At 41.5% G+C, this 25,207-nt stretch overlaps 1 protein-coding gene across 4 annotated transcripts in view; it reads left to right on the forward strand.

The window, feature by feature from the left end:
• Positions 1-10,387: 10,387 nt before the first annotated feature.
• ABCD2 (ATP binding cassette subfamily D member 2) overlaps positions 10,388-25,207 on the forward strand; it is a 47,332-nt gene continuing 32,512 nt past the window's right edge. For 2 of the 4 annotated variants that reach the window (XM_059816672.1, XM_059816673.1), the window contains exons 1-5: positions 10,388-11,323; positions 12,683-12,863; positions 17,208-17,329; positions 20,250-20,418; positions 23,822-23,916. In XM_059816672.1, the coding sequence (XP_059672655.1) occupies positions 10,388-11,323; positions 12,683-12,863; positions 17,208-17,329; positions 20,250-20,418; positions 23,822-23,916 (1,503 nt within the window). The remainder of the gene's footprint in view (positions 11,324-12,682; positions 12,864-17,207; positions 17,330-20,249; positions 20,419-23,821; positions 23,917-25,207) is intronic. The other 2 variants (XM_059816675.1, XM_059816674.1) reach the window with 2 other exon arrangements.

Here is a 25,207-nt window from a genome sequence, read left to right on the forward strand (position 1 = left end):
TTAAATCTTTTACAACATTACTGACTTTTTTTTGGTGTTAATTTAACACATTTTAGCTTTGATTTTTTCCCAAAATGTTTGATCTTGATATCTAGCATTAGGTAACTAAACCCATCCGTAGATATCTACATAAAAGATGCAGAGTAACTGAAATGCTTTTGAATCCTCTATCCAGGGTGGGAATTTCTGGTACTTTTAAACACCAGGATACACTTATTTAGGCGCCTAATATTGACCTAATTATCTAATGCTAGGAATGTATGACTAAAAAAACCTGAGTCTGTTCCAAGTGAAAGCTTTTGTTTGGCAAACCCAGTGCTTAAATGTTGTTTACAGAGTTGCATGGTCTTCTCCCAGTCAATGCTCCTTTGCCCATTCCCTTCCTTGAGAGACCAGCTTATGGAGAAATAAAGTAATACTATCCTTGTGGTGGTTTATACTAACCTGGTTGGTGGTTTTGCCCTAAAAGAGTTCTTTTTAAAAGATGGCTGTGCTATTGCAAAGTCATGATAGTGTCTTAGGAGGTTTAAAACAGAAGAGACAAAGCTTGTTTTAAAAACAAGTTTCCCCTTTAAAAAGTAGTTTCTCTTGAAAGACAGACCTCTCTTTCAATTAATTTAATGAAAAGTCCTTCCCCACTCACCTTTTTGATTTACGCTAAGTGCATTAGTTCAAAGAATTCTAGAAATTGCAGAAAGCCCAAGGATGTTTATATTTCACCACAAAACACTAATCTTCAGCCAAACATCTAAAGAAAAACACAGTGGGCTTCCTTATGTTCGTGTACAAGGTACCAGCATTAGATTAGAAAAATGACAGTAAATTGCTGTATGAGATGAGTAGCATTCATTCAGTTTAAATACCTACAATATATATTGAAATCAATGAATACCGATGCATTCAATAGCAGGTCAGTTTTGCCCCTGCCGTGTTGGAAACAGTGCGATAAGAAACCGCCTTTTGTGGTTGTTTCTCCTGATACACGCTCCTTGCTGAGCTGGATTCATTACATTAGGTTTGAAGGAGTTAGGAGTGAGCATAAATGGAAAGGGATGATGACATTCATCCGAAGACTAGATAGTAGAGAGGCTAAATAGTTTCCAAACATAGCAAACCAGCCACCTCAGAGAAAAGCACGTAATCTACATGGGTTGAAATTCAAAGCCCAGTTGGGAAGAACAGGGGATTGGACCTACATGTCAAACCACCAGCCAGGACAGTACCATTGATGACAGTATATTGACATGTTGCTATATGAAGCAGATGCCATTCTTAGGTGGTATTATTTAGATGGAATTATTTTTCACAGAATGAGCTCTCAAGATGAAGTGCAGTCCTTGACTTGATGGAGAACAATGCACAAGACCTGGTTCAGAATCTCATGCTGGAATCCCCACTTTATAAAAACAGTATTTCTACAAAGAGCAACAAAGACCAAAGAATCCTCTATAGTTGTGCTAAACTCTAGTAAGGGAACAATGTGAGGCTTGTTAAAAACAAATTAGGAGAGGGAGCTAAAGGTATTAAACCCTTACATGTGGCTAGGAGAAAGCTTAAGGATACCAGACTTGAAGCAAAGAAACAGTCTGAATCATAGCAAAAAGTTATATTGCATTCAAAAGAAGGTAACAGAAAGGAACATGAACTTTGATAAACACAAAAATACAATTAGATAAGCCAAAAAGAATTTGGGAAGCAACTAGGCAAAGGAACCGAACTAGTAAATCATTCTTCTTACACATCAACCAGAAGCAAAAGCCTGCTAGAAAGTCTACAGGGCCAGTTGATGACCAAGGTACAACATGAGTGCTCAGGGGAGACATGGATGTTACAGAAAAGTAAGTTAGGTTTTTTGCGTCGGTATGCATTGATGAGGAAACTGGGGAGAACTTTATGCAGGAATCCTTTCTGGGGAACTCAGCAGAGGATCTGTCCAAAGGGAAAATAACAGTAGATGAGGTCAAAATGGTGTTACCAAGACAGAATGAACACTAGCATAGCACCAAGACTAAACAGTATTTGCTGAAGAGTTCTATAATGCAGCAGTGTGGAAAGAACCACTTAAAACTTCCTTGGTTTTGGATACTAGAAGGTTGCAAATGTGACACAACTGAAGAAAAAAAATATTCTGGGGCAATCCAGAAAGCCTACTTCTGTACCACAAAAAATAGCAGGAACTATAATATAAGCCAGCATGTGAAGGACCAGCATAGCTTCTGTAAATGGGAGTGCTGCCTCATAAACATGTAGAAAAGAGCAATTGCTGTAGTCTTGATGGATTTAATTAAGGCTGTTGACAACATCTGTTACTGAAGGTTTTAAGGAAACTAAGAAGCCATGACATAAAAGAGAAGGTCCTGCCATTGGCTAAAATACAAGAGACAGTGGAGAGACTATTTAGTTCTTGCATCCATGCACTCAGGCTCTGGGGGCTGATACGGAATAGAGGCTGACAAACTCATAAGTGGTACGGGAAAGTTGCCGGGGGTGGGGCGGGGAGGGAAAGAGAGAGAGAGCGCGAGAGCTAGAGCGAGCTCTGTTGTTGAATGTCTCTTCCAGAACAGGCATGGGTGGCCATAAAGTGGAGCTTGTGGGAGCCAGGGTCAAAGCAAGCAGAAAGGAGTGGTTCTTCATGCACTGAGGAATTGCTTGCCAAAGGATGTTACTATTTATGTAAGAGCTTACATGATTTCAAGACAGACTGGACAACTACTTGTAAGAGTGGAATATTTCATAGAAAAACCTCTCAGTCGCATGAAATTCTCGCAACTGAAACGGCCAGAGGTTGGGAGGGTATAGCGCTACAGCAGGGAAGGTAGCATCATATGTAATTGCAATTCTTATTCTTCCTTGGTATCTGCTTAGAGCTATTGTTACAGACAAAATACTGTGCTCAATGGAGCACTGGCCTGAACCAGTTCAGTTATTCTTAATATTTAGAAATCTCTCAAATAAAAGTTAATTAATAGATTGCAGTAAATTACCTTTTTATTGTCATATCTACCAGCTGCAACCCCTCAAATAAATTCTTCAGGCATGACAAAAGGATGGCAGCAGATCTCGTGTTTGGGGTGCATGAGTAGGATAGATTATTTTTGTGGATTTATTCCTGCCTGCACTTTTGCCTAGTAGAGCACTGGCTCTGCTGCAGGCAGTGCCAATATAACCTTTGCTAATTGATACCAGCTACATGATTCTACCACTTATACCTGTACAATTGCACTTAGCATGTAGCTTGTTTAAGTGTTTACAATGCACTTGAGCAAAAGATTAATAAAGAAATGTTAGCATTTTCTTCAGATGATGTGAGAGCAGAAACCCTTACAGATTTAAAGCAAAAACCAAAAAACATATTTGAGACTTCTGAAGGCATAAAATAGACACATAACTGTATTCCCATGTATTCCCAGAATTGTATTTTTCTGGGATCGCTGGGTTTAGTTGCATTTTCTGTATGAAATAAGAAATAAATTTAAGAAGAGAAATATGTCTTAAAAATACATATATGCAAGTTTTTAAGTATTAAAGCCTAAATATTAAAAGTGTAATCCTTTGTCTGAGATCATTAGTCAGCAGTTCACTGTGGTTGGAGCAGCCAACACTGACCTTCTCTATCCTTGGCCTTTTTCCTCTCCCTCTCTCTCTGTAAAGGAAGAACAACCTGTTTACACTTCTTTCTAGAGCTGTATTCTGTCTAGAATCATGCATTTCTCAGAAGTCAGAACTGTTTGTGATTGGTCTGCTATTGATTGTACCATCAACCAGACTACTCAAATGCCTTATGGATAAATTCTCATAACCTACCAGACATGCAGGATTTAAATTTACAGAAGACAGAATAAGAGTAAGAGGACTACAGGTGCAGGAATGCCCACCATTTACACCATCTCTGTGGTGCCTACACTCTGGAGCCAAACAACAGAGCAGGACCTTCCCATTTCACCTTTCCTCTCTACCCTCTTGCCATAACTCATCTCTCCCTAGTCTGGGTACCATACAGCCTCATTAGGACCGAAACAGTTGGAACCAGCTGCTTGGTAGGATCAGGTCAGTCTCACCACAGTGACACTTCTTCCAACAAGCTTCCACGTCTGTCACCTTAAAACTGAAGCTTCTTGCTTGGCTTAGATCTCCAGATCCTAAACGAATGACAGTGTCCGGCTGTTCTACTGAGGTGTGTGATTATAGCCAACAGCTTCTCTAAACCAAGCAGAATAAGACGACAATTTCTGCTGCTATGAATTTGAAATCAAAGGTCAGATACCTTATCACCCTTTTCTGATGAAAAGGTCTAATTTGTCATTGGTTTGCCTTGATGTTGCAAACTAATTCTGTGGGTATATTTCTGTACTTATGTAAGTGATTACATTACAGTCAATAGAAACTTCGGAAGTACTTCAGAGTAAGGTATTTACTTGAATAACAGCTTGTATGATCGTCCTCTGTTGAATTTGGCACCAATCAAGGCCTGCTATTCCCACACCAGTACATAAACACAGAGCTCAAAATTAAAGAAAAAACGGAAATTTCTAGCTCACCATATTACAGTACATTGTATTTTAGAAATTGTTTACAGTTCAGTATTAGTATGTAATTCAAAACTATGGGCACTGTGTGGATTCCTATTTTACATATTTCACATATACTTCATCCACATTTAAAGTTACGTACTTTATGCATGATATACACGTATTTCAATCACAGAATCACAGAATCAAAAAGGTTGGAAAAGACCTGTAAGATCATCAAGTCCAACCATTACAAAAAAACCAAAAAAACAAAACAAAAAAAACGACCACACAACCCACCCACACCACACAGCACCATGCCCATCAAGCCACGTCCCACAATGCCACATCCACACGATCCTTGAATACCTCCAGTGATGGTGACTCCACTACCTCCCTGGGCAGCCTGTTCCACTGTGTTACCACTCTCTCAGTAAAGAAATTTTTCCTAATATCCAGCCTGAACCTCCCCTGGCGCAACTTGAGGCCATTTCCTCTCGTCCTGACACTAGTCACTTGGGAGAAGAGACCAACACCCACCTCTCTACAACCTCCTTTCAGGTAATTGTAGAGAGCGATAAGGTCTCCCCTCAGCCTCCTCTTCTCCAGACTGAACAACCCCAGTTCCCTCAGCCCCTCCTCATAAGACTTGTGCTCCAGACCCCTCACCAGCTTCGTCGCCCTTCTCTGGACACGCTCCAGCACCTCAATGTCCTTCTTGGAGTGAGGGGCCCAAAACTGAACACAGTATTTGAGGTGCGGCCTCACCAGCGCCGAGTACAGGGGCACGATCACTTCCCTACTCCTGCTGGCCACACTGTTTCTGATACAGGCCAGGATGCCGTTGGCCTTCTTGGCCACCTGGGCACACTGCTGGCTCATATTCAGCCGGCTGTCAATCAACACCCCCAGGTCCTTTTCTGCAGGGGAACTTTCCAGCCACTCTTCCCCAAGCCTGTAGCATTGCATGGGGTTGTTGTGACCCAAGTGCAGGACCCGGCACTTGGCCTTGTTGAACCTCATACAATTGGCCTCAGTCCATCGATCCAGCCTGTCCAGATCCCTCTGCAGAGCCTTCCTACCCTCAAGCCGATCAACACTCCCGCCCAACTTGGTGTCATCTGAAAACTTGCTGAGGGAGCACTCAATCCCCTCATCCAGATCATCATTAAAGATATTAAACAAGACCGGTCCCAAAACTGAGCCCTGGGGAACACCGCTTGTGACCGGCCGCCAAATGGATTTCACCCCATTTACCACAACTCTCTGGGCTCGGCTGTCCAGCCAGTTTTTAACCCAGCAAAGAGTGTACCTGTCTAAGCCACGAGTCGCCAGCTTCTCCAGGAGAATACTGTGGGGAACAGTGTTGAAGGCTTTGCTGAAGTCCAGGTAGACAACATCAACAGCCTTCCCCTCATCCACTCAGCGGGTCACCTGGTCATAGAAGGAGACCAGGTTGGTCAAGCAGGACCTGCTTTTCATGAACCCGTGCTGGCTGGGCCTGATCCCTTGGTTGTCCTGCACATGCCCTGTGAGCGCCCTCAAGACGAAGCTCTCCATAACCTTCCCTGGCACCGAGGTCAGGCTGACAGGCCTGTAATTCCCCAGATCCTCCTTCTGGCCCTTCTTGTAGATGGGCGTCACGTTGGCAATCCTCCAGTCATCCGGGACCTCCCCCGTTAACCAGGACTGTTGATAAATGATGGAGAGCGGCTTGGCAAGCTCCTCCGCCAGCTCCCTCAGCACCCTTGGGTGGATGCCATCAGGCCCCATAGACTTGTGAGTGTCCAGGTGGCATAGCAGGTCGTTAACTGCTTCCTCCTGGATCATGGGGAGCCTATTTTGCTCTCCATCCCTGTCTTCCAGCTCAGGGAGGTGGATACCCTGAGGATACCTGGTGTGGCTATTAAAGACTGAGGCAAAGAAGACATTAAGTACCTCAGCCTTTTCCTCATCCTTCGTGACAATGTTCCCTGCCGCATCCAGTAAAGGATGGAGATTCTCCTTGGCTCTCTTTTTGTTGTTAATGTATTTATAGAAGCATTTTTTGTTGTCCCTCACGACCATGGCCAGGTTAAGCTCTAGCTGGGCTTTTGCCTTTCTAATTCCCTCTCTGCATGACCTAACGAGGTCCTTGTATTCTTCTTCACTTGCCTGCCCCTTCTTCCAGAGGTGATAAATTCTCTTATTTTCCCCGAGTCTCAGCAAAAGCTTCCTCTTCAGCCAGGCCAGTCGTCTTCCCCGCCGGCTCTTCTTACGGCACACGGGCACTGCCTGCTCCTGCGCCTTCAAGATTTCCTTCTTGAAGAACATCCAGCTTTCCTAGCCCCCTTTGCCCTTCAGGACCGTCTCCCAAGACGGTCTTCAATGTTAGATATCTCAAATAGCAGTGATACAAAAGGCGTAATTTGTATCTATTTTTCAGTACCTTATTTTTTATTTTGTATGTCTTTACGGCACAGCGTATGGCACTCTGCAAGCAGTGAGGAAATTCTAGTTTTCTGCAAAGATTGACATTACAGCCTTTGGACTCTGTGTTAGGAGCATATCAGGCATCAGGTAAGCATTCTTTTGCTTCAAAAACTGCGCATTCTATTTTCTCAAACACTAAATCAAAAGGTTTTAAAAAATGATCATTGGGTAAGGCTGACTGATTATCTCTTACATAATAAACTGCATGTTCCAGTTCCACTATCTCCACAGCAGTCACAAAGCTGTGCAAGGATGAAGTGCTGGAGTGGGAGCCAGTGGGCATAAAATCGAAGAGAAAAAAAGAGGCATCAGTGTTGCCATGATTACACTTGAGTTCCTACATGTTCAAACATTCACAGAGTTTAGTCATCTTGATATTCATTGTTTCTATTTCTGCTTTGTGGTTTTATCCAAACACAAATCATTTCTATAGACTGATTCCGTCACTTCAGTCATCAGAGAAGCACTGTTTGGATAATAAAAAAATTTATTTTTGTAGTTGGGAGCAGAATTATGGCATTCTCTTTGGCTGGAATATTGACTTAAAATAGTGAAAAATTACTACAGAATATTAGATAATTATAAAAGTAGGATAAGCTACTCTTACTTTTCCTCAGTTATTGCGTCCTATATTCAGAAAATGCACACAAGTCATTTTAATGTGTTGATGAAAACTAACCATATGACCTAAAAACATTCATTGGGCATTAAAAAAAAAATATCTGGTTCTCCTTAAGAGAGGATAACCTCCAAAATATTCTGGTTCCAATATAAACTTCCCCCAACCCCACAGCCTCAGTTACTCGAATGTATTTGATTGCACTTATCTTCAAAAGTTTATTAAAATAAAGTCAGTAGAAATTGTGGAGACAACAGAGCACTGAACACTGCACCAATATTACTGCAGCTTTGGTAATTATTTTCCCAGTAATACTGAGAAATTTTATTATAACTAAATGTAGTAAAATTGCTGCCTTCACCACTAAAAAAAATAATCTACCACCTAAGGCCATGTTCCACAAAGAAGAGTTTGTGCATGGATTACAGAGCGGGACTGTGGCAGGGCAAAACTCTCAAAGCAGCGAGAACAGAAGAAAGGGTGTATTTAAAACAACAGTTTAGGCTTTTCTCCATACTTTCAAAAGAAGAAAATACATTGCTTTTATTGACTGAACCACTGCATGGTCAGATTTGCTTTACTTAAATGTTCCCACAGATCTGACTGTGGGGTGTATGCCTGCACCTACTACCAAGACACGAAAAGCTTCAGTCCTCCAGCACCTTGTGAAGTGAAATGTCAGCAGATATGCAGAACTGAAAGAGATCTGTGAACTTTCCCCTTGGTAAGAAAATGCTAGAGTAATGGAATATTGCAAATAACTGTGGTTTGGCAAAATCTATCAGCGTGCTGTGATACACACAATGGGAAAGCCAGAATGGGAAGTATCCAACTGGAGATCATGATTAAAAAATAACAAACCCTAAGCAAAGCAATTTCTTAGGCAGTGTATCTTGTCAGTGTCTTTGTGTGCTGAAAAACCTTTCTGTTATACTGACAAAATAAGCTGCAGTGAAACCAGGCCTACCTACTAACTGAACATTGGCTGTACTGCACTAGATCATATTCTGACGTTTTCCTGGCTTTGAGTTGTGTATTGAAAAAAAAAGCTAGAAGGACCTCTGTCCACATCTCTAGCCTGTCCTCACCAGCAGAAAGTCCAATAAGCTCCAAGATTACCCCGTATCTTCTCTACATAACTATCCAGTTTACTGTGGACACAGTTTGTGCAACCTCCTGGTAAGTATTACTTGGTCTTATCTTGCTGGTCTTGGCTTACTGGGCTCTTTGGAAGGCACCTGGATGTTTTGATAAGTGGTGCCTGATTTTTAAAAGCAAAGCGCTCCCTCTCCTAAATCAAAGATACTCTTTCTTCATCCTGGAGCTTGTGTTGCTATCTAAACATCACCATTGCACTCTGGCCAAAGAGGGCCGTTTCATAACAGTAATGTGACCTGACTTAACTCTGTGTATGCCAAGTTACAGCAAGGTAAGCAGCCTCACTTCCCATTTCTAGGGGAAGGCTGGACTCCTCAGCGCTCTTGTAAATGCCTAGTAATACATTTTTCAAATCTGCTTTTACACACACATCCTAAACTATTTATCATTATCATTATTTTATCATCCTAATCTATTTACTACTTTATCATACACCAGCTGATGCAGTTACTTTATTACTTAATTTTCAAAGTGTGACAGAACCCAAAGTACTCTGATCCTCCCCCCGTAATTTCAAATACAATACCGTTTCCAAACAACTGATCAAGCAGCAATAAGAAATTAGGGAGAGAGCAAAAACAAAGCAGCAGGACAACTGCCTTTACTGTTGTTTGTTTACTGTTTGTGCGAATTTTGCCTGGTTTTGCTGCAGGGACCGTGCGAATCGGTCGGGGTTGGTTTTGTCTAATAACGCCGCAACAGCACAATACCGGTTTCCTTTTGACGAGAGGACAGGAAATAAATTAGGCGTGTTTTGAAAGCGCTGCCCCGGAGACGCCGTGCTGCCCCGGTCCCTCCCGCAGCCGCCCGGCCAGATTTCCGACCCGAGGCTGCCCCTCAGCCACCGGCCCCGACTGCGCGCTGCCCTCGCCCGCGTCGCGCCGGGCCGGGCCGGGCCGGGCCGCTGCTCGCCGCACACCGGGCGCGCCCACAGCGGCGACGTTACAGCCCCCCCCCGCCCCGCGGGAGGGCTCGGGCGGGCGTCGGGGGTAACGCAGTGCCCCGCCGCCGCCGGGGCTGCCGCAGGGCCCGAGCACTCGCCGTCGTCGCCGTCCCCCCCACCCCCCCGCGTCGCTGGCGGGGCCGGGGCCGGGGCCGGGGCCGGAGCTGGAGGCGGTGCCTGCTCCGCAGGGCAGGCGGAAGGAAAGGGCCGGCCGCAGCCTTAGGCGAGCCGGGGCGCTGGCGGGCCGAGCTCCGGGGCCCTGCCGGGCCGAGCTCCGGGGGATCAACGGTGCCGCTGGGGCCAAGCGCTGTCATCCCAGAGCCGAGCGCCGGGGGACCCGCACTGCTCCTGCTGCTGCTGCCGCTGCCGGGCCCCGAGCTAGCGGCCGGGGCCGGGGCCGCGGTGCGGGGGAGCCGGGCCGCTGCCGCTGCCGGTGCCGCCCCGCCCGGCGCAGCCAATGGTGGTCTGCGGGGCGGGCTGCGCGGCACTGGGCTGCGTTGTGCAACGCGCCGCGCTTTGAAGGCAACCATCACCCCTCGGAGGCAGGGCTCATTCGGCATCCGTCGCGACCGGCGGGGAGCCGGGGCCCTCGGCGGCCCGATGAAGACCCGGCGGGGCCGACCTTTCCGCTGGGCGTGAGCCGCCACCGCTAGGAGCGGCGCGAAGCCGTGCCTCCGGCGGGGCAGGATGACCCCCATGCTGCATGCGGCGGCCCGGCGGGTGCAGTGGAGCAGGGCGAGCGCCGCGAAGAGAGCTGCGTGCCTGCTGGCTGCGGCGTACGGGCTCAGAATCCTCTACCCCATCATCCGCAGGCGCGTCAAGCGGGCAGGCGGCAAAGGCGGCTCCCAGGATGCCGGCCGGGCGGAAGGGGGCCGGGCGGCGCCGCACGGCGCCGGCAGCCGGGGCAGAGCCTCCCCGGCCGTGAACGCGGAATTTTTCAAGCAGCTGCTGGAACTTCGCAAGCTCTTCTTCCCAAAGCTGGTCAGCGCCGAGCTGGGCTTGCTCTGCCTCCACTCGGTCGCTCTGGTTTCTAGGACCTTCCTCTCCATCTATGTGGCCGCCCTCGATGGGAAGATGGTGAAAAGCATTGTGGAAAAAAAGCCCAGGAGCTTTGTCTTCAAACTAATCAAATGGCTGATGATTGCAATTCCGGCCACTTTCGTGAACAGCGCCATACGGTACCTGGAGTGCAAGCTGGCCCTCGTCTTCCGCACGCGCCTGGTGGATCACGCCTATGAGACCTACTTTGCCAACCAGACTTACTACAGAGTGATCAGCATGGACGGGCGGCTGGCCAACCCTGACCAGTCCCTCACCGAGGACATCATGATGTTCTCACAGTCCGTGGCGCATCTCTACTCCAACCTCACCAAGCCCATCCTGGACGTCATGCTTACCTCCTACACCCTCATCCGCACAGCACGGTCCCGGGGGGCTAACCCCATCGGGCCCACGCTTCTGGCTGGGCTCGTCGTCTACGCCACAGCCCGCGTGCTCAAAGCCTGCTCTCCCAAGTTTGGCAAGCTGGTGGCTGAGGAGGCACACAAGAAGGGCTATCTGCGCTTCATGCATTCACGCATCATTGCCAATGTGGAAGAGATCGCCTTTTACCGAGGGCACAAGGTAAGGAGGAGAGAAATCGGAGGGTGTTGGGGTTGCCCCTGCAGTGCTGGAGCCGACCTGTGCTTCCCCTGCTGCCCTCCCCAAGCACTTGGGTCCCTCTGGCATTTAAACCTGTTTACAGCTAGCACTTCCCGTTTCCTAGGAAAATGCAGTCTCACAGGCGGTATCTGGGGGGAACGAACCGTAGTTCCCTTGTGCTCTGACAATGTTCCTGTTTTGCAGCTGGATCTTATGCTTTTCTAGAAAGCTAATCTCTGTTTTTCCCCCACCCAGACCATTCTGCTTAACTTTTCCAGGCTTTTTTTTTTAACCCATGTTTATGAACTACCAGATTTAATGCTGCAGAAATAGCAACCAGGGCACACCAGAAAGTCTAGGGAGAAACTCTGTGATAGCACAGAGAGCACTACAACCTTTGACACTCTTTTACATAGCTAAGCAAAGATGTAGTCATCAGAGTCTTAAAATAGCTTAAGTACAGTACTTCAGCAGTCACAGTTACATAAACTAATGGCTTGTTTTAAAGCCACCTTATTAAGGAACTCTTCATATTTTTATTAGAAGTGAATTTTGGCTGTAACACCTTTCACACATGATTTGGAAAAAAAAGTTGTTTCATGTAAGGTGAAAATGAAAGCTGGAAACCAGCCTGAAGTATTACTCTTCCAGTCCAAGCATTGGTTATATAATGTAAATGGTTTATTTTGGTAGAAGCAATCGTTCGTGAAAGCTGCCTATAGTAATGTTTTAAATGCAGCTAAATTAAACATTTTTTCAATTCCCACATATACTGGCTTGACCTGAATGCATTCTATCATATTGACTTGCAACTGTCTTTGTCTTGTTAAACCTCTTGGGATAGTTCTTTCTTGCTCCAGACTGCTTGCAAAAACAAGCAGCATTGCATTTCAGGGATCAGCTCTGCAACTTAAAGTCATTGGAGATAATTGATCCCCAAATGCTTTCCAATATGAGGAGTTTCAGTTGCTGTGAAACTCTACAGCTGCAGCTTTATTAAAAGGATGTGGAATCAATCTTACTTTGTTTGTTAGAATCAGCTGTTGTGACTGCCTCGTATGTTGTTCTTGTATATATCAGAGATCTTAAAAGAGCTGAAAACCTGCCAATGTGCTATCGAGGGACGATGCTGTAAATAAGAACCAGGTCCACTGACTTCCATAAAGCTGTACACTTCTGCTGTGAGAATGCAGCACTGTGAAAATAAAGTACCACACAGCAGATGTGACTCACAAGTCACAGCTCTGGGTACCCAATTATTTCATGCACGTATGTGAATGTATCTTGTATGACATGTGCATCTTTGTTGCATTGTATAAATGTTTTATTTTTTGACTGTAGGTAGAAATGAAACAACTGCAAAAAAGCTACAAGGCTTTGGCAGATCAAATGAATCTCATTTTGTCCAAACGTTTGTGGTACATCATGATAGAGCAGTTCCTGATGAAGTACGTCTGGAGTAGCTGTGGTATGATTATGGTCGCTGTGCCCATCATCACCGCAACGGGATTTGCAGATGGTGGTAATACCGTTTTTTACTTAATTCCTAAATGTTTCTTTAAAGTTACGTCCTCAAAAGACTGTACTTCCTCTGAATGCCATGCATATTCATTTATTATTCACAGACTTTATTACAACATCCATGTCTTGTGTGTAACTTTCAAGCATAGCAAGTCAGCTGAGGAAAGAGCAACACATGAGATCCAACTTTGAACATAAGCCTGATAAACAGCATGAATTCAGGACTTAGAGGATCCTCGTGTCACATGAGATTATAATGATAATCACAGTCCTTTTTCGCTAGCCACTATTGGGATGGCAGGCTGATTTTTGCAGCATCTCCTGCTACTTTACAAAATTATACTATTAACTTTTCTAGGGTGCTTATCTCCTCCTTCTATAAACCATAGTATAATTATAAGTAATTATTCTCTTATGTGTTGACCTGTTAGGAACTGCTGTTTTTCCCTGACTCCCTGGGAGAAGAGAAGGTGAAACTCAGATTCCAGGCTTGGATGGTATAATTTTTGACATCCTATCACAACTTTCCAGGAAGTGAAACGAGACTGAAGTAGTGTTGTTATTACAGATACTATTTACAAAAAAAAAAAAAAAAGAGAGAGCAGAAAGAAAGGTAATTAAGGGAGGATAGTGAAAGACAAGTGGGGAAGTTTGTCTCAACAGGCTTTGTTATGTGCAATTAGGACCATAGAATATATTACGAATTCCATAGGATTCTTTAAGCACAGATCCTACAATGTCTGCGGAAGTATCAGTTCTAAGTTTGGTACATTTAATCAGGAACGAGTGTTCCGTGCAGGTCTTGGTAGTTATATTCCAAACAGGGCTGTCCAACTGGACAAGCTTGGTTCGACCTGTAGGGTGACTTTGTGCAGCCCCGCCATGGGTTAGCTTACTTGCAGTTGTGTTGGTACATGGCTGGGTGTTCAGCTGTTTGAGCTGCTGCCCATCACATGGCTAGGAGGGCACTGTATCAGGGCCTTGGCTGGCATCCTGGTAACAGCTTCAAAAATACCAGGAGGTCCTATTCCAAACAGAAGAGTTTGTACAAAGCCATTTCGCCTCACAGTGAAGGTTATCAGCACAGCAGAAAAAGTGGTAAGAGTCTTCCTGCTAAGATGGGAACGAGTACAGTCAAGAAAAAGATCATTTAACCACATATTGTAAATATCTCCTTGGTATTACAGCATGAATAAAAAAAACAGACTTGTATTCATGCTAAACTAAATAACTTTCCTTTTACTCATGAGTATCCTTTTGATAAATACTTTTCAAATGTGGGAAAAAAGAAAGACGCAGTGATGGCTCATGTTGTAAAGCGGAAGAGTGTTTGCCACCAGCAACATAAAACGTTAAAGCACGACGCTTATTATGGAGACCTGAGGCATATCATAATGATGGGTCGCAAACATAATACTGACAAATCAACACTGTCAAGACCAGTTCAAAGTATAACAGGTATTCAAAGAATCAAGCAGACCTAAACTTAACGATTGGCCTGCTTGGGAAAACAGTGCTTTGTGTCTTAGCAGGTCAGATGCAATTTGTTCTTATCTGAAGGAACAGATAGTGGATTTATTACTTTAGGATAAATCACCAGAATCAGGGATATGCACAAAACTGGTACCATGACCAGACCTGAGACTAAAGGTGTAAAGCAATAGATCTTGTACACTTCTTCAGGGGAAAAAAAAAAAAAGTAAAAAAATAATCCTGCAATAAAAAGAAAAAAGAATCTTCTACGACAGTGATATTTCTGACTGAAATTTGCTAATTTGGTTACATATTTCAGGGAAGAAATTAACTGGCAAAGCCAAGATTCCCATTTGATAACATTTCTCATTCTTTTTGTATAAAACGATTGGTGTTCCAAATGTTGTGTCTCTCATCAGTTTCTGGAAAGTAACTATTTTTGGAAGCAAGACTTTGATTTCTCTAGACACAGTGAACACTTATCTTTGTTTATAAAACAAGTATGACTATCAATTACATAAATGAAGATGAAAAGGCAAATGTTAGATTCTGTTAGACACAGAGACCGTCTGCCTGCCCTGTGACAATGCACTACTTCTTCAAACACAGGAGGTCAGCCATATGAAAAATGTTTCAGACGAAAAGTTCAAGAAAAGTAATCTTGGTGGGTTAGGCATGTAATAGAAGAGCTTGTGTTTTGGAATGGTGAAATGCTCATAAATTCTAAATAATGTTAATTTTTCAAATACCCATAGAAGTATGCCTAAAAGGACCCATGCAGTGGTTTGTAGAGATCTCTCAACTCTTGCTAGATGAGCTAGCCTGGGTGCTGGAAGCAGCCATCAGCAAATTCTGCGTTTACTTACAGGAGAAATGCTGCATTAGTGTAGTTAAACCATAGCTGATTCCTAAAGGATTTAATTTTGGTGGTTCTACATAACTTGGGCTGCATGGGCTGTAATCCCAATAGATCAGCAAAAATAGGTTCTCTGAGAAGTAAGAAACAAATTTCTGTTTAGTTCTTACTAATGAATTAACTGATTTTTCTCTATCCCCTAAGTTTATTCTTCTTGGAGTGGAAATGACTTTTTAAAATAAGTGAGAACTACATGAGCAAGAGTTTTGTAATCTCTCCCTTTGCAAGAGGTTTTCTGTCTATTTTTAAAAAAAGCATGCCTCTCATTGTGTCTCAGGTGGCTAGATTACTTACAACTAGTTGACAGTGTACTGATGTTGTATAATTTAAACAAAAAAATTTGAACATGTGTCTGAATTAATTAATATTGTTATTAAAAACAGCTGAGGCCAGACAGAGTAACATATAAATGGTCTGTGTGTATACATATATGCGAAATTATGATGTAAGAATTTAAAAAATTTTTTTCCTAAAACTTATCCATAGTGTATTTCAGTGATTCAGATGTAATTCTGTAAGGATACCTTTATGGATGTGTAAATGAAAACAAAATAACATTTAGATTTGACTAATAAAGACAAAAAGACACATCTGGCTTTGGTACTGCATGTAAATCTCTAGACACCAGATTTCTAGAATCTGATCTTGTCAGGGAGGTGAGACAGTTACTTACCAAGTAAAAAATATTGATTGCTATAATCTTGCATTGCTTGACTTAGCCCATAAAATTTACAGTCACATCACACCTGCAGGGAATTCGTCGTAGCTTTTTCTTGACCATAACAGTGTGCAATCATCACAGAGGGTGTTAATAGCAATTGCTCGCACAGGAGTTGCCACATTGGATCCCCCTATTACCCTACCTAGCCTGATGCCTAGCAGCAGCTTAGCTTAAAAAAGAAACTTTAAAAAAACTTTATATACTTAAAAAAAGAATAATATCCAGACCCTGTTCTGCTATAGACTTAAGCAATATATAAAGCTGTATATAAAATTATGTGATGCAGAAAACCCTTGAGACCTTTCATTCTAAATCTTGTGTGTGAAAAATCTGTAAGAGTGGTTTACTACACATTGTTGTCTTCTTTTTTGTAGATGCAGCTATTAACACTGAAACAACATTCAGTCTTAAAATATTCAGCCACTTCTTTTTAAATCTTGATTCCTTCAAAAAGCAAACATTGCAAATTGACTATGCTGTATAAATCTGTAGGTTGCGTGGTGGCAAGAGTATATGTAGATATGTTAAATGTAAACATATTTATTTCTCACGTGTCTTCTATAATTTCCACTGCTGTTTTCTCCTTGTTTGTTGCTGCTGACATGTTCTTACGAGGCAACTCCTTTGGAGCAAGAGTTGTCTTGCTAATAGGATGCAGTGTCATAAACAAAGCATCACAACTTTGTTCTGGGGTCAGATGAAGAGAGAAACTGTGTTGTGAGAGAGAGGTATCCTACTTAAGCCATGCCTTTGATAATAAAAGAGCTTATTGCTTTCTTATAGAAATATAATCATGTTGCCAAATTTCCATCAATATGAATGTTTCTTTTTACATGAAGTCAGTAAATAAGTAAGGCTGAAAATGAATAATTGTAAAAGAAGTAAAAATGCTATTAAAAATCTGTTTCAGATAATTGCTTAGGTTTCACTTTTTTCATATTTTGAAAAATGTAGGTTGAATAATAACATATTAAAAGGAAAATTATCTAGGTAGACAAATAGTATAAAAGAATAGGATGTTTTGCATAAGAAGATGAATTCCATATACTCCCACTTATTCTTTGTTACCAACCTATCTATGCTAGTTACATTCACCAATTCTTTTTGAGAGGTTTTCTTTGTAGAGTTAATTTTTTCTTAATTTAAAAGCTGCTCTATAATTGCTCACATTTTAATCATAATTTAATTTGTAGATATTATTTTCAGAAGAATATTTTAACATTTTTTACTTTTAGAATTGGAAGATGGCCAGAAACAGGGAATGGTTAGTGAAAGAACAGAAGCTTTTACTACATCACGAAACTTGCTGATCTCTGCAGCAGATGCTATTGAAAGGATTATGTCTTCATACAAAGAGGTACTGTACATCTGTCATACATGAAACAGAAAAGAAAGTAAACCAGAATTTACATTTAATATAAATGTAAAAAAAAAAAAAGTGCCATTTTTAAAGGCAAATTCTATTGCAACTAAATCCATGGAGATCTTTGAACTGATAGTTTGATCTTTAGAGTTAAGTCCACAAAGAGTCTAAAGTGCACAGCCGCCAGGATGATGCAAAATGTAAATGTCATTTTTAATACCTGTGTTCAGGTACCGTCAGAGAGCAACAGAACTTCCTGGAATGTGAGTAATAAAGGTTCAAATTCTTCCTCCGTTTGGAGCACAGACCTGAATTCAGGCCATCTGCCTCCAATGTATTGGGACTTTTCTGTTGGAAGTATCATGTTTTGTATGAAACACAAAGAGAATCGAATACTTATTTCCTGGCCACCTAAACTGTAGGAGTTTGTGAACCTGTTAAATTGTAAGTAATTTTGCAAAGTAGAGAAATTTTAGCAGCAAAAAATCCACCTTGGGACAGCAGATAGTCTAGAAGTACGGGATATTCGTCTGGAAGATTAGAGATGTTGTTTCAGGTCCTTACCCAAATTCCAGTAAAGTTGGGCTGTCATCTGTGGTCTCTCTTGGGGTTTTCTCTAGGTGCTGGCTGTTAAGCAAAAGAAAAGTGAGGCAGCATGGTTATTCTCCTCAACATTTCCTTCTGAATGTTGTTTCTGCATTTATTAATTGGTTTTTGCTTGTCCCTTTGGTGGGGACCCCTTTTCCCAGTGCAGTGCGAGGAGGCACGCATTAGCTAGGCAGCTAATCAAAGACTATGGATTCTGTTACTTGGAATCCAGCCACAATAGCTACAGCTTTATAAATTGGAGGAGGAGGGATGGTTTGGTGCCTTCAGATATGGACTCTGACAAAGCCAGAGTCTGTGCTTTTTTCAGAAGGAGTTCTAATGGACTGTGATTTTGACCTACGCTCCTTTAGCTGTTCCCCTGCTTGTATAGATACTGCCAGATAACCTATTATACACTGATGTAATTTCTATTTTATTTTCAACATTTAAGTCATTTATATAATGTACATGGGGACTTACAGACATTGTGGTTTTATTTTTTGGAAACAAGAATACCCACAAAGTAGTAGGAACAACTGAACAAACTCACTTTGTTTATAACATGGTGAGATTTTAATTCAGACAGCATGAGATCAAAGACCAGTTCTATGAATTTCCATCTTAATTTTACATTTATACTTCCCTTCAAGAGACACTGTGGTACTTTAATCACATTGTCATTCCCATTTCATGATTCAGGCAGTTTCCAAAGGACAGTGTACTTCAATCCACTTCCAGTGGTAGTGAAGTTCCAGTTCTTGCCCACCTGATCCACCAAAGCAGCCTCCTTCCAGGCAATGTAATTCAGCGTGCAGATGAGGTGGGCTCAACTTTTCTTTGCAGGTCAATAGATGGTAGTATTTCGTGTTTTGACAAAGCGAGTTTGTAGGGTTATGGTTTAGAAACTTACTACAAGTTATGTTTCTTCTGGGGCACAGTTGGTACAAGTTTCATTCATCACGTACAGGATTCTCTCCGTCAAATGCCACTGCCGACGCTGTGCGGAGCACTCAGTCCTGGCACGAGCTCCTGCTGAAATTTTTAGAAGAACTCCAGTGTGGAGAATGATGTTACAGCTCCTGTGTGCAATCTACTGCCTCAAGTGCCGTTAGCCCAATACTTTTCACAGCTGTTAATGCAATTACCAATAGTGCAAAACAATGTACAGCTGATGGAGTAGAAACATTGTGTGATTACTCTTTTTAAACTGAGTTTTTCGAGACATTGTATACTTGTTAACCTCCAGTGGAGTCATGGCCATGTGGCCAGAACTAGCACTCATTTCTGAATCTGGCACAAACAGGGGAATTTGTAGAGGATTTTATATTGAAATTATGTATGCCATAGCAGGTGAACTCAATCACGGGGTGTATGTATTTAACCACAGCAAGTTAATGATTTTATAATCTTGAACTCATTTTCGTGCTATTCTTGTCTTGCTCTCTGCATGTAGTATAAAAATTCATCCTTTTAAAACCATCTAATAATGCATTTATAATAAGATGCCTGGGTTTAACTCTTCGCTGCCAGCAGATGGAGACAGTTCTTTGGGAGCTCTTGGTGGTGTTGCTGCCCACAAATGGGAAGTTACCAGGTCCGTACATCTGTTGTTTCTGTCTCCACCAGGTGGAAACTGTGACAGAAGGACCAAAAAAAAGGAGAAAGCCTTTTAAGAGACCTCATCATCTTAAAAATGCCCAGTTCTAATCCAAGGGCTCAGATCTAACTCTGGTATTCTAGCATGGAGTCGACAAAAGAGTAATTTCTTTTTTGTACCACATTTTAGATTAGGATGCCCTGATGCTGCTTGTTTTCCACAGAAAAGCACACCTTTCCCACAGGGGGTTTCGGGAATGCAGGGAAGTAAACATAAATAATTATAGATGCCGATTTTTCTCACTCTGTGGGCCTTTATTTTGCTGGCAAATGCAGAGACTTTGTTTTTATCTTGTATGATAGGCTCTCTATTTTCAGATATGCTAATAGCTATTCTCTGCCGTTTGAAGACTCTACTGATCCATGGAAAAGAGCAGTCTGTGCAACCTCCTCATTTACTGGAGCTATCATAGCTTACATTGGCTGAAATCTGTCCCCCTCAAACTGTCCCTGTCTGCTGACGGGTAGGAGCTGTAGGTGGCACATGGGTTAGCACAGAATCTCAAGGAATGAAAATTGATCGGTGTCAAAAGATACATTGTTGATCCTTCCAGGGTAACATTTGAGAAGCGCTGATTTGAATCGCTGGTTTTTCACCAATCTCTGCCCAAACATTTCATTTATAGAATTTGTGAAGTATAACTTAAATGAGGCATGTGTTGTTTCTCAGGTTACTGAGCTAGCAGGCTACACCGCCCGTGTCTACAACATGTTTTCGGTCTTTGATGAGGTGAAGAGAGGCATCTACAAAAGAACTGCTGTTATTCAAGAGTCTGAAAACAACAGCAAGAATGAAGATAAAGCAGAATTACGCGTCGATGGGCCCTTAGAAATCAAAGGTAATTAATTCATATTTGTATGTATTTCCCTGTGTGTGGGGCTGGTGCAGTGGGACAGGAGGTGAACAGAGGTTTTGTTTCTACAACAAATCAGCCTCTCAGCCTTAATAACCCAGAGACCATGTTGCCTTCCATTTTAACCTCCTGCTGTTTTGTAACTTTGTGCTTATGCAGTACTTTTCTAATACAGAAGATTGCTCAAATGTTTTCTGTGAAAACTTTCAATCAAGAAGGCATTTCAACTATACTCTTATTAGTGGTGGTGGTGTTATTCTCACACGGACAGTGCCTGCTTTCCTCAGACACTTTTTTTCAGAAAACTGAGACTAACATTTTCATCTTCAAACACCACATTATTTTGTTTGGGGTGGGAGGGAAAGACAGATTGGTTCAGTAGTCTTTGATGAAAATACTACTTTGTTTTCAGTGACTATAAATCAGCCTGTGCTCATTTTTTCATAATTTAGTGGGAATTTTCAACTGAAAATGGGCTGACAACTTTACCCTCCCCCTCACCTCCTGAATGATCTGATCAATATATACCTTATTCCTCCTCTCCCTATCCTGTATCTTTCTGGTGCCACTATCTTTCTCTCTCCACGCTCCTCAGAGCATTTTCTGTGTAGATCCATTTCTTATCGTGCTCCATTACGTTCTACCTCTCTCTTTCTTTTGCATCCAGCTTCTCTCTGAGGTACTTAAAGGCAGCTTTTGCAGCCTTCTGCTTCTCCCCTCTGTGGTGTTGAAAAGCCTCATTCCTTCCCTTTGGCTTCGGAAAACTTAAACCTAGGTAGAGTTGAAGGCACCAAAGTGCTATTTATGAAATAACTTCTTTCAACAATTTCAACAGTGCTGCCCTTCAGCACAGATCTCTCAAAGGTCCTCTGACAACGTTCTTCATAACAAACAGTCTGATGCAGCTGTGGAAATAGCTTATGTCTTAATCTTGTAGATCTTGGTCATATTTGGCTGACATTAAAAGAAATGGCATTTTATAACTGTTACATTTTATCATGTAAAAGAGAAAAGGTTTGTAGTTCCTGGAGCAACAAAGTAATTTGGGGGCTCTTTTTAGATAACTGTGTTTCAAAAACAAAACCAAATACAGTTCAGATATGCAAGCATGCTGTCCACGATCCCTTTTGGTCTAGTATACTAATATCCCACTCCTTTTTTCTCTGCAGCCTTTTCCCAAGATTTGATTCCACTACAGTCACACATTTCATCCAGCCTGAATTCCTCCTAAGTCGTGGTGACTAGTGTTTGCTCCTGAGTGGTTGTAGGCTCTCAGAGGCAGCCAGCCAATACCAAGCATTGTGCACAAAGACTTAAGTAGAATTTAGGCCAGATGAATCTAGGCCACAGGCTCCCCACTTTTCATGACAAGTCCCATTGTAATACTGTTTTTCCTCCTTTCTTTTGGTCTTGATACTTCAGAAATCCCTGCAGAGTGGATTTGCACGTAGATAAAAGTACACATGCTCACATATGTATATGCGTCTGCATTGTTAGAAAAGAAAAATCTTTTCAAGATTTTCAAAGAGCCAAAGGCTCCTTGAACACATACTACTTATTTCCTTTTGAATCATCCAATATAAGTTTATGTAACTAAGGGGTGTCTGTTTTGTGCCTTGCATTTACTGTTATCAATAAGAGCTTTGTGAAAATATTAATACTATTAGAACATTTTTAACAGATAATAATATTGCCTTATGTATAGTGATTCTGATAATTCAGAATTTTAAAATTGAAATAGAATTTTGTACATCTTGTACAAATACTGCCAAATTGTCTTTCTGATTACACATAAATATGCTTTAAAAGCGTGGTAAAGTTGCAATCAAACACTGTGAGGTTAGGAAATTATAATTAAGTTTACTTAATACTTAATTAGCTTACTATTTTTTATCATAGATTTATTTTAACTAGAATTTCTCCACTGTATCCAAGTGCTTCAAAAACATGAATGAATTTTGCAGAATTTGCTTGAGATTGTGAAGGATAATCTTCTGTGGAGACATAGTCAGATGAATGCCAAGTCCTTCACAAGTATTCATGTGGTTGGAGTGACTGGTATGACCCTTTTTCACAAAAGTATGTCTTGGCATAGTTATTGGCAATGCTAACATAGTATGTTAGCATTTTTGTGAACCCATCAAAAACACGCGCCTGGTGTGGTGTGGTTGATCTCCCAGTTGCATATCAAGTGCCTTTGTAGGAGTCTGAAGGCAATAGAGCCTGTCAATGTTATAAGGCTGCAATAATTTTTTTTTAACAGCAAAGCACTTTCATTTTCCATAATGTCATGTTGGACACCACAGAACTGTTTTAAATAAAACTTATTTTAGGAAAAAAAAGAACCCTTGGGCTGATCCATGGCACAGAAATTTTTGCCCAGGTTGTTATAGTTTGGCAAAGTTGGAAGCAATTGAAATAACAGCCTCTTAATGAAAATATAAGACTAACCTTAACTGAAGGAAATGATATCAGGTTCTTTTATAATAAACTCAAACTTTTCCTTAGTTCCATTTTTCCTTGTTCAGATTAGTGTGAGTTTTAAAATAAGCAGCCTTCTAATACAAAGAGGGATCTCTTTCCTTTGCATCTCGTCTGTAAATGCAATTTCTGATATTTGTCCAGGAGACCAGCTGTTTGGGTTCTGTTAGAGAAGCCCATGAACAGGCAACTGAGAAGTTAGAGTTGCTTTCATTTTTTTTACTGTTTCCAGAAGAATTTATTTCTAAGTTCTTGTATTACAGGGTATCCAAATATCCGATTGAGTTTGTATATTTAAATTTGCCAGAAACCCAAATAGTAAGTGTAGCTACTGGAGTGAAATATGTTTTATGGGTTTCCACAAATACTTGCAAGACAACGTTTACAGTGTCTGTGGCTTCAAAAAGAAATGGAAGCAAGCCATTAAATGTTTTCTCCTTTGCTGTCATTGCTGGAGGAGAGTTTCAGAGCTGGCAGTGAAAGTAGATTCCATTTTCTAATGAAAACCTCAAGAGAAGGTAAAGTGGTCTGCCTTTGGCTAAGGCTGTCCTTGAACTTTTTTAGTGGTTGTTATTGACCACCTATTTAAAACTAAACACAGTAAATACAGGTAGGATGTGAATAAGCATGGTTTTATAGTGCTTTATATATTTATGATGCATATTGTGCATTATATTTATGATTAAATTGGGGATTCATTGCACAGTTGTGGCTACTGCTGACAGTGTCTTTCTGACTACCTGAGATTTATTATCCAGATTTTCCACTAGGGGAACCTGGAGCACATAAGAGTTGTTTGAAACTCAACAATTTATACTTCTTAGCCGTGCACAGAGACTGTCACATATCATTGCTTAATGGAAGGTTTCACAAACTCTAATTTTTTTTTTTGTTTGTTTGTTTCTAGGGAAAGTTATTGATGTTGATCATGGAATTATTTGTGAAAATGTTCCTATTATTACTCCGAATGGCGATGTGGTGGTTTCCAGACTAAACTTCAAAGTAAGATGATATACAAGAATCTTCTGATTGTTGCCATCACATTAACATAAACAGCACAGAATTAATGTCCCTTTTGTTAAGTACTTGGAGGAGCATATGGATAAAAGGGGAAGTCCAGAAAGGTAGGCATAGTAGCTCAATAGAGGCAGACATATGTAGTTTATCCTGCTCAAAGAAAGAGAAGAGAGGATTTCTGGTGCTGTTGCCAGGTGAAAAACCAACCTGGGGTTTTCAAAGGTGTATATGGGAGTCTGCATCCATCTTTACTTAATTTCATTGAAATTGGGATGCTTTACTCACATAGGCTCCTTTAAAAGTCTGAGTTCACAGCAACAGTGAAAAAACTGAGTCTGTAGTTTTGCTTGATCACCACAAAAAGCAGTACTAACTAGTAGTTGACAGCATAGTTCACAAGCCCAACCATGGAGTCTTTACTCAGTAAAAATTTGTGTTGTTTTTAAAAAGCTATTCCAGATACCGCTCGGTACCTGCTCACAATTTTAATGGATGATCTTACGGAATTACTCCCATATATATCCTGATCTCATGTTCCAGTGCAGATGTTATTATTTTTAAAAATAGTTGAAGTTACAGGAACACTACCGTGAATAATTCCAGCAGGTCCTTTAATTTAGCTAAAGCAGAGTGTTCCTCTTGACAACTCTGTTGGTATAGGAATTAGCTACTAGGAGGATAGGGTCCTAGCTGTGGCAAAACTTGCAATGGCTTCAGTGTAGGAATTTCAGATTTGTAAAATTACAACTTTATGGTCAAGGAGACAGTTATATTTATTCATTTGGCTCAAGAGACAAAACCAACAGAAAATATAACATAGTCAATATATTTATGTAAAGCATAGACAATGACATTGTGATTATGCATAAATATACACTCATATATACACAGAGTAATATTCAAATGAATAAAAACAAGTGCATCACAGCCAAAATATCACTGGTAATTAAACAGGAAAGGACAATGTGAAGAAAATATTCCAAATCATTTGATGAGCTTCTCATAGCTTAAATTAATATCACTGATGGGCATAGCACTGCTCTGTATGCTGTTAATGCCTTTGGATCTAATCTGCATTAGAATAATTGATTCTGACTGTGGTGTATTGACATTGTGATATAATCAGTGTGGCTTATATAAATACTCAGACGTTATAGAAATTATTTTCCTTATTTCAGCTCACATATTGTGTCTAATGCCACTGTTTCCAGAATAGTTGCATAAATATGTGCAGGTAATTAATGAAACGGGCTGATAATTTGATATGAACGCTCAC

This window comes from Gavia stellata, chromosome 4, assembly GCF_030936135.1.
Source record: "Gavia stellata isolate bGavSte3 chromosome 4, bGavSte3.hap2, whole genome shotgun sequence".
Classification (NCBI taxonomy): Eukaryota; Metazoa; Chordata; class Aves; order Gaviiformes; family Gaviidae; genus Gavia; species Gavia stellata.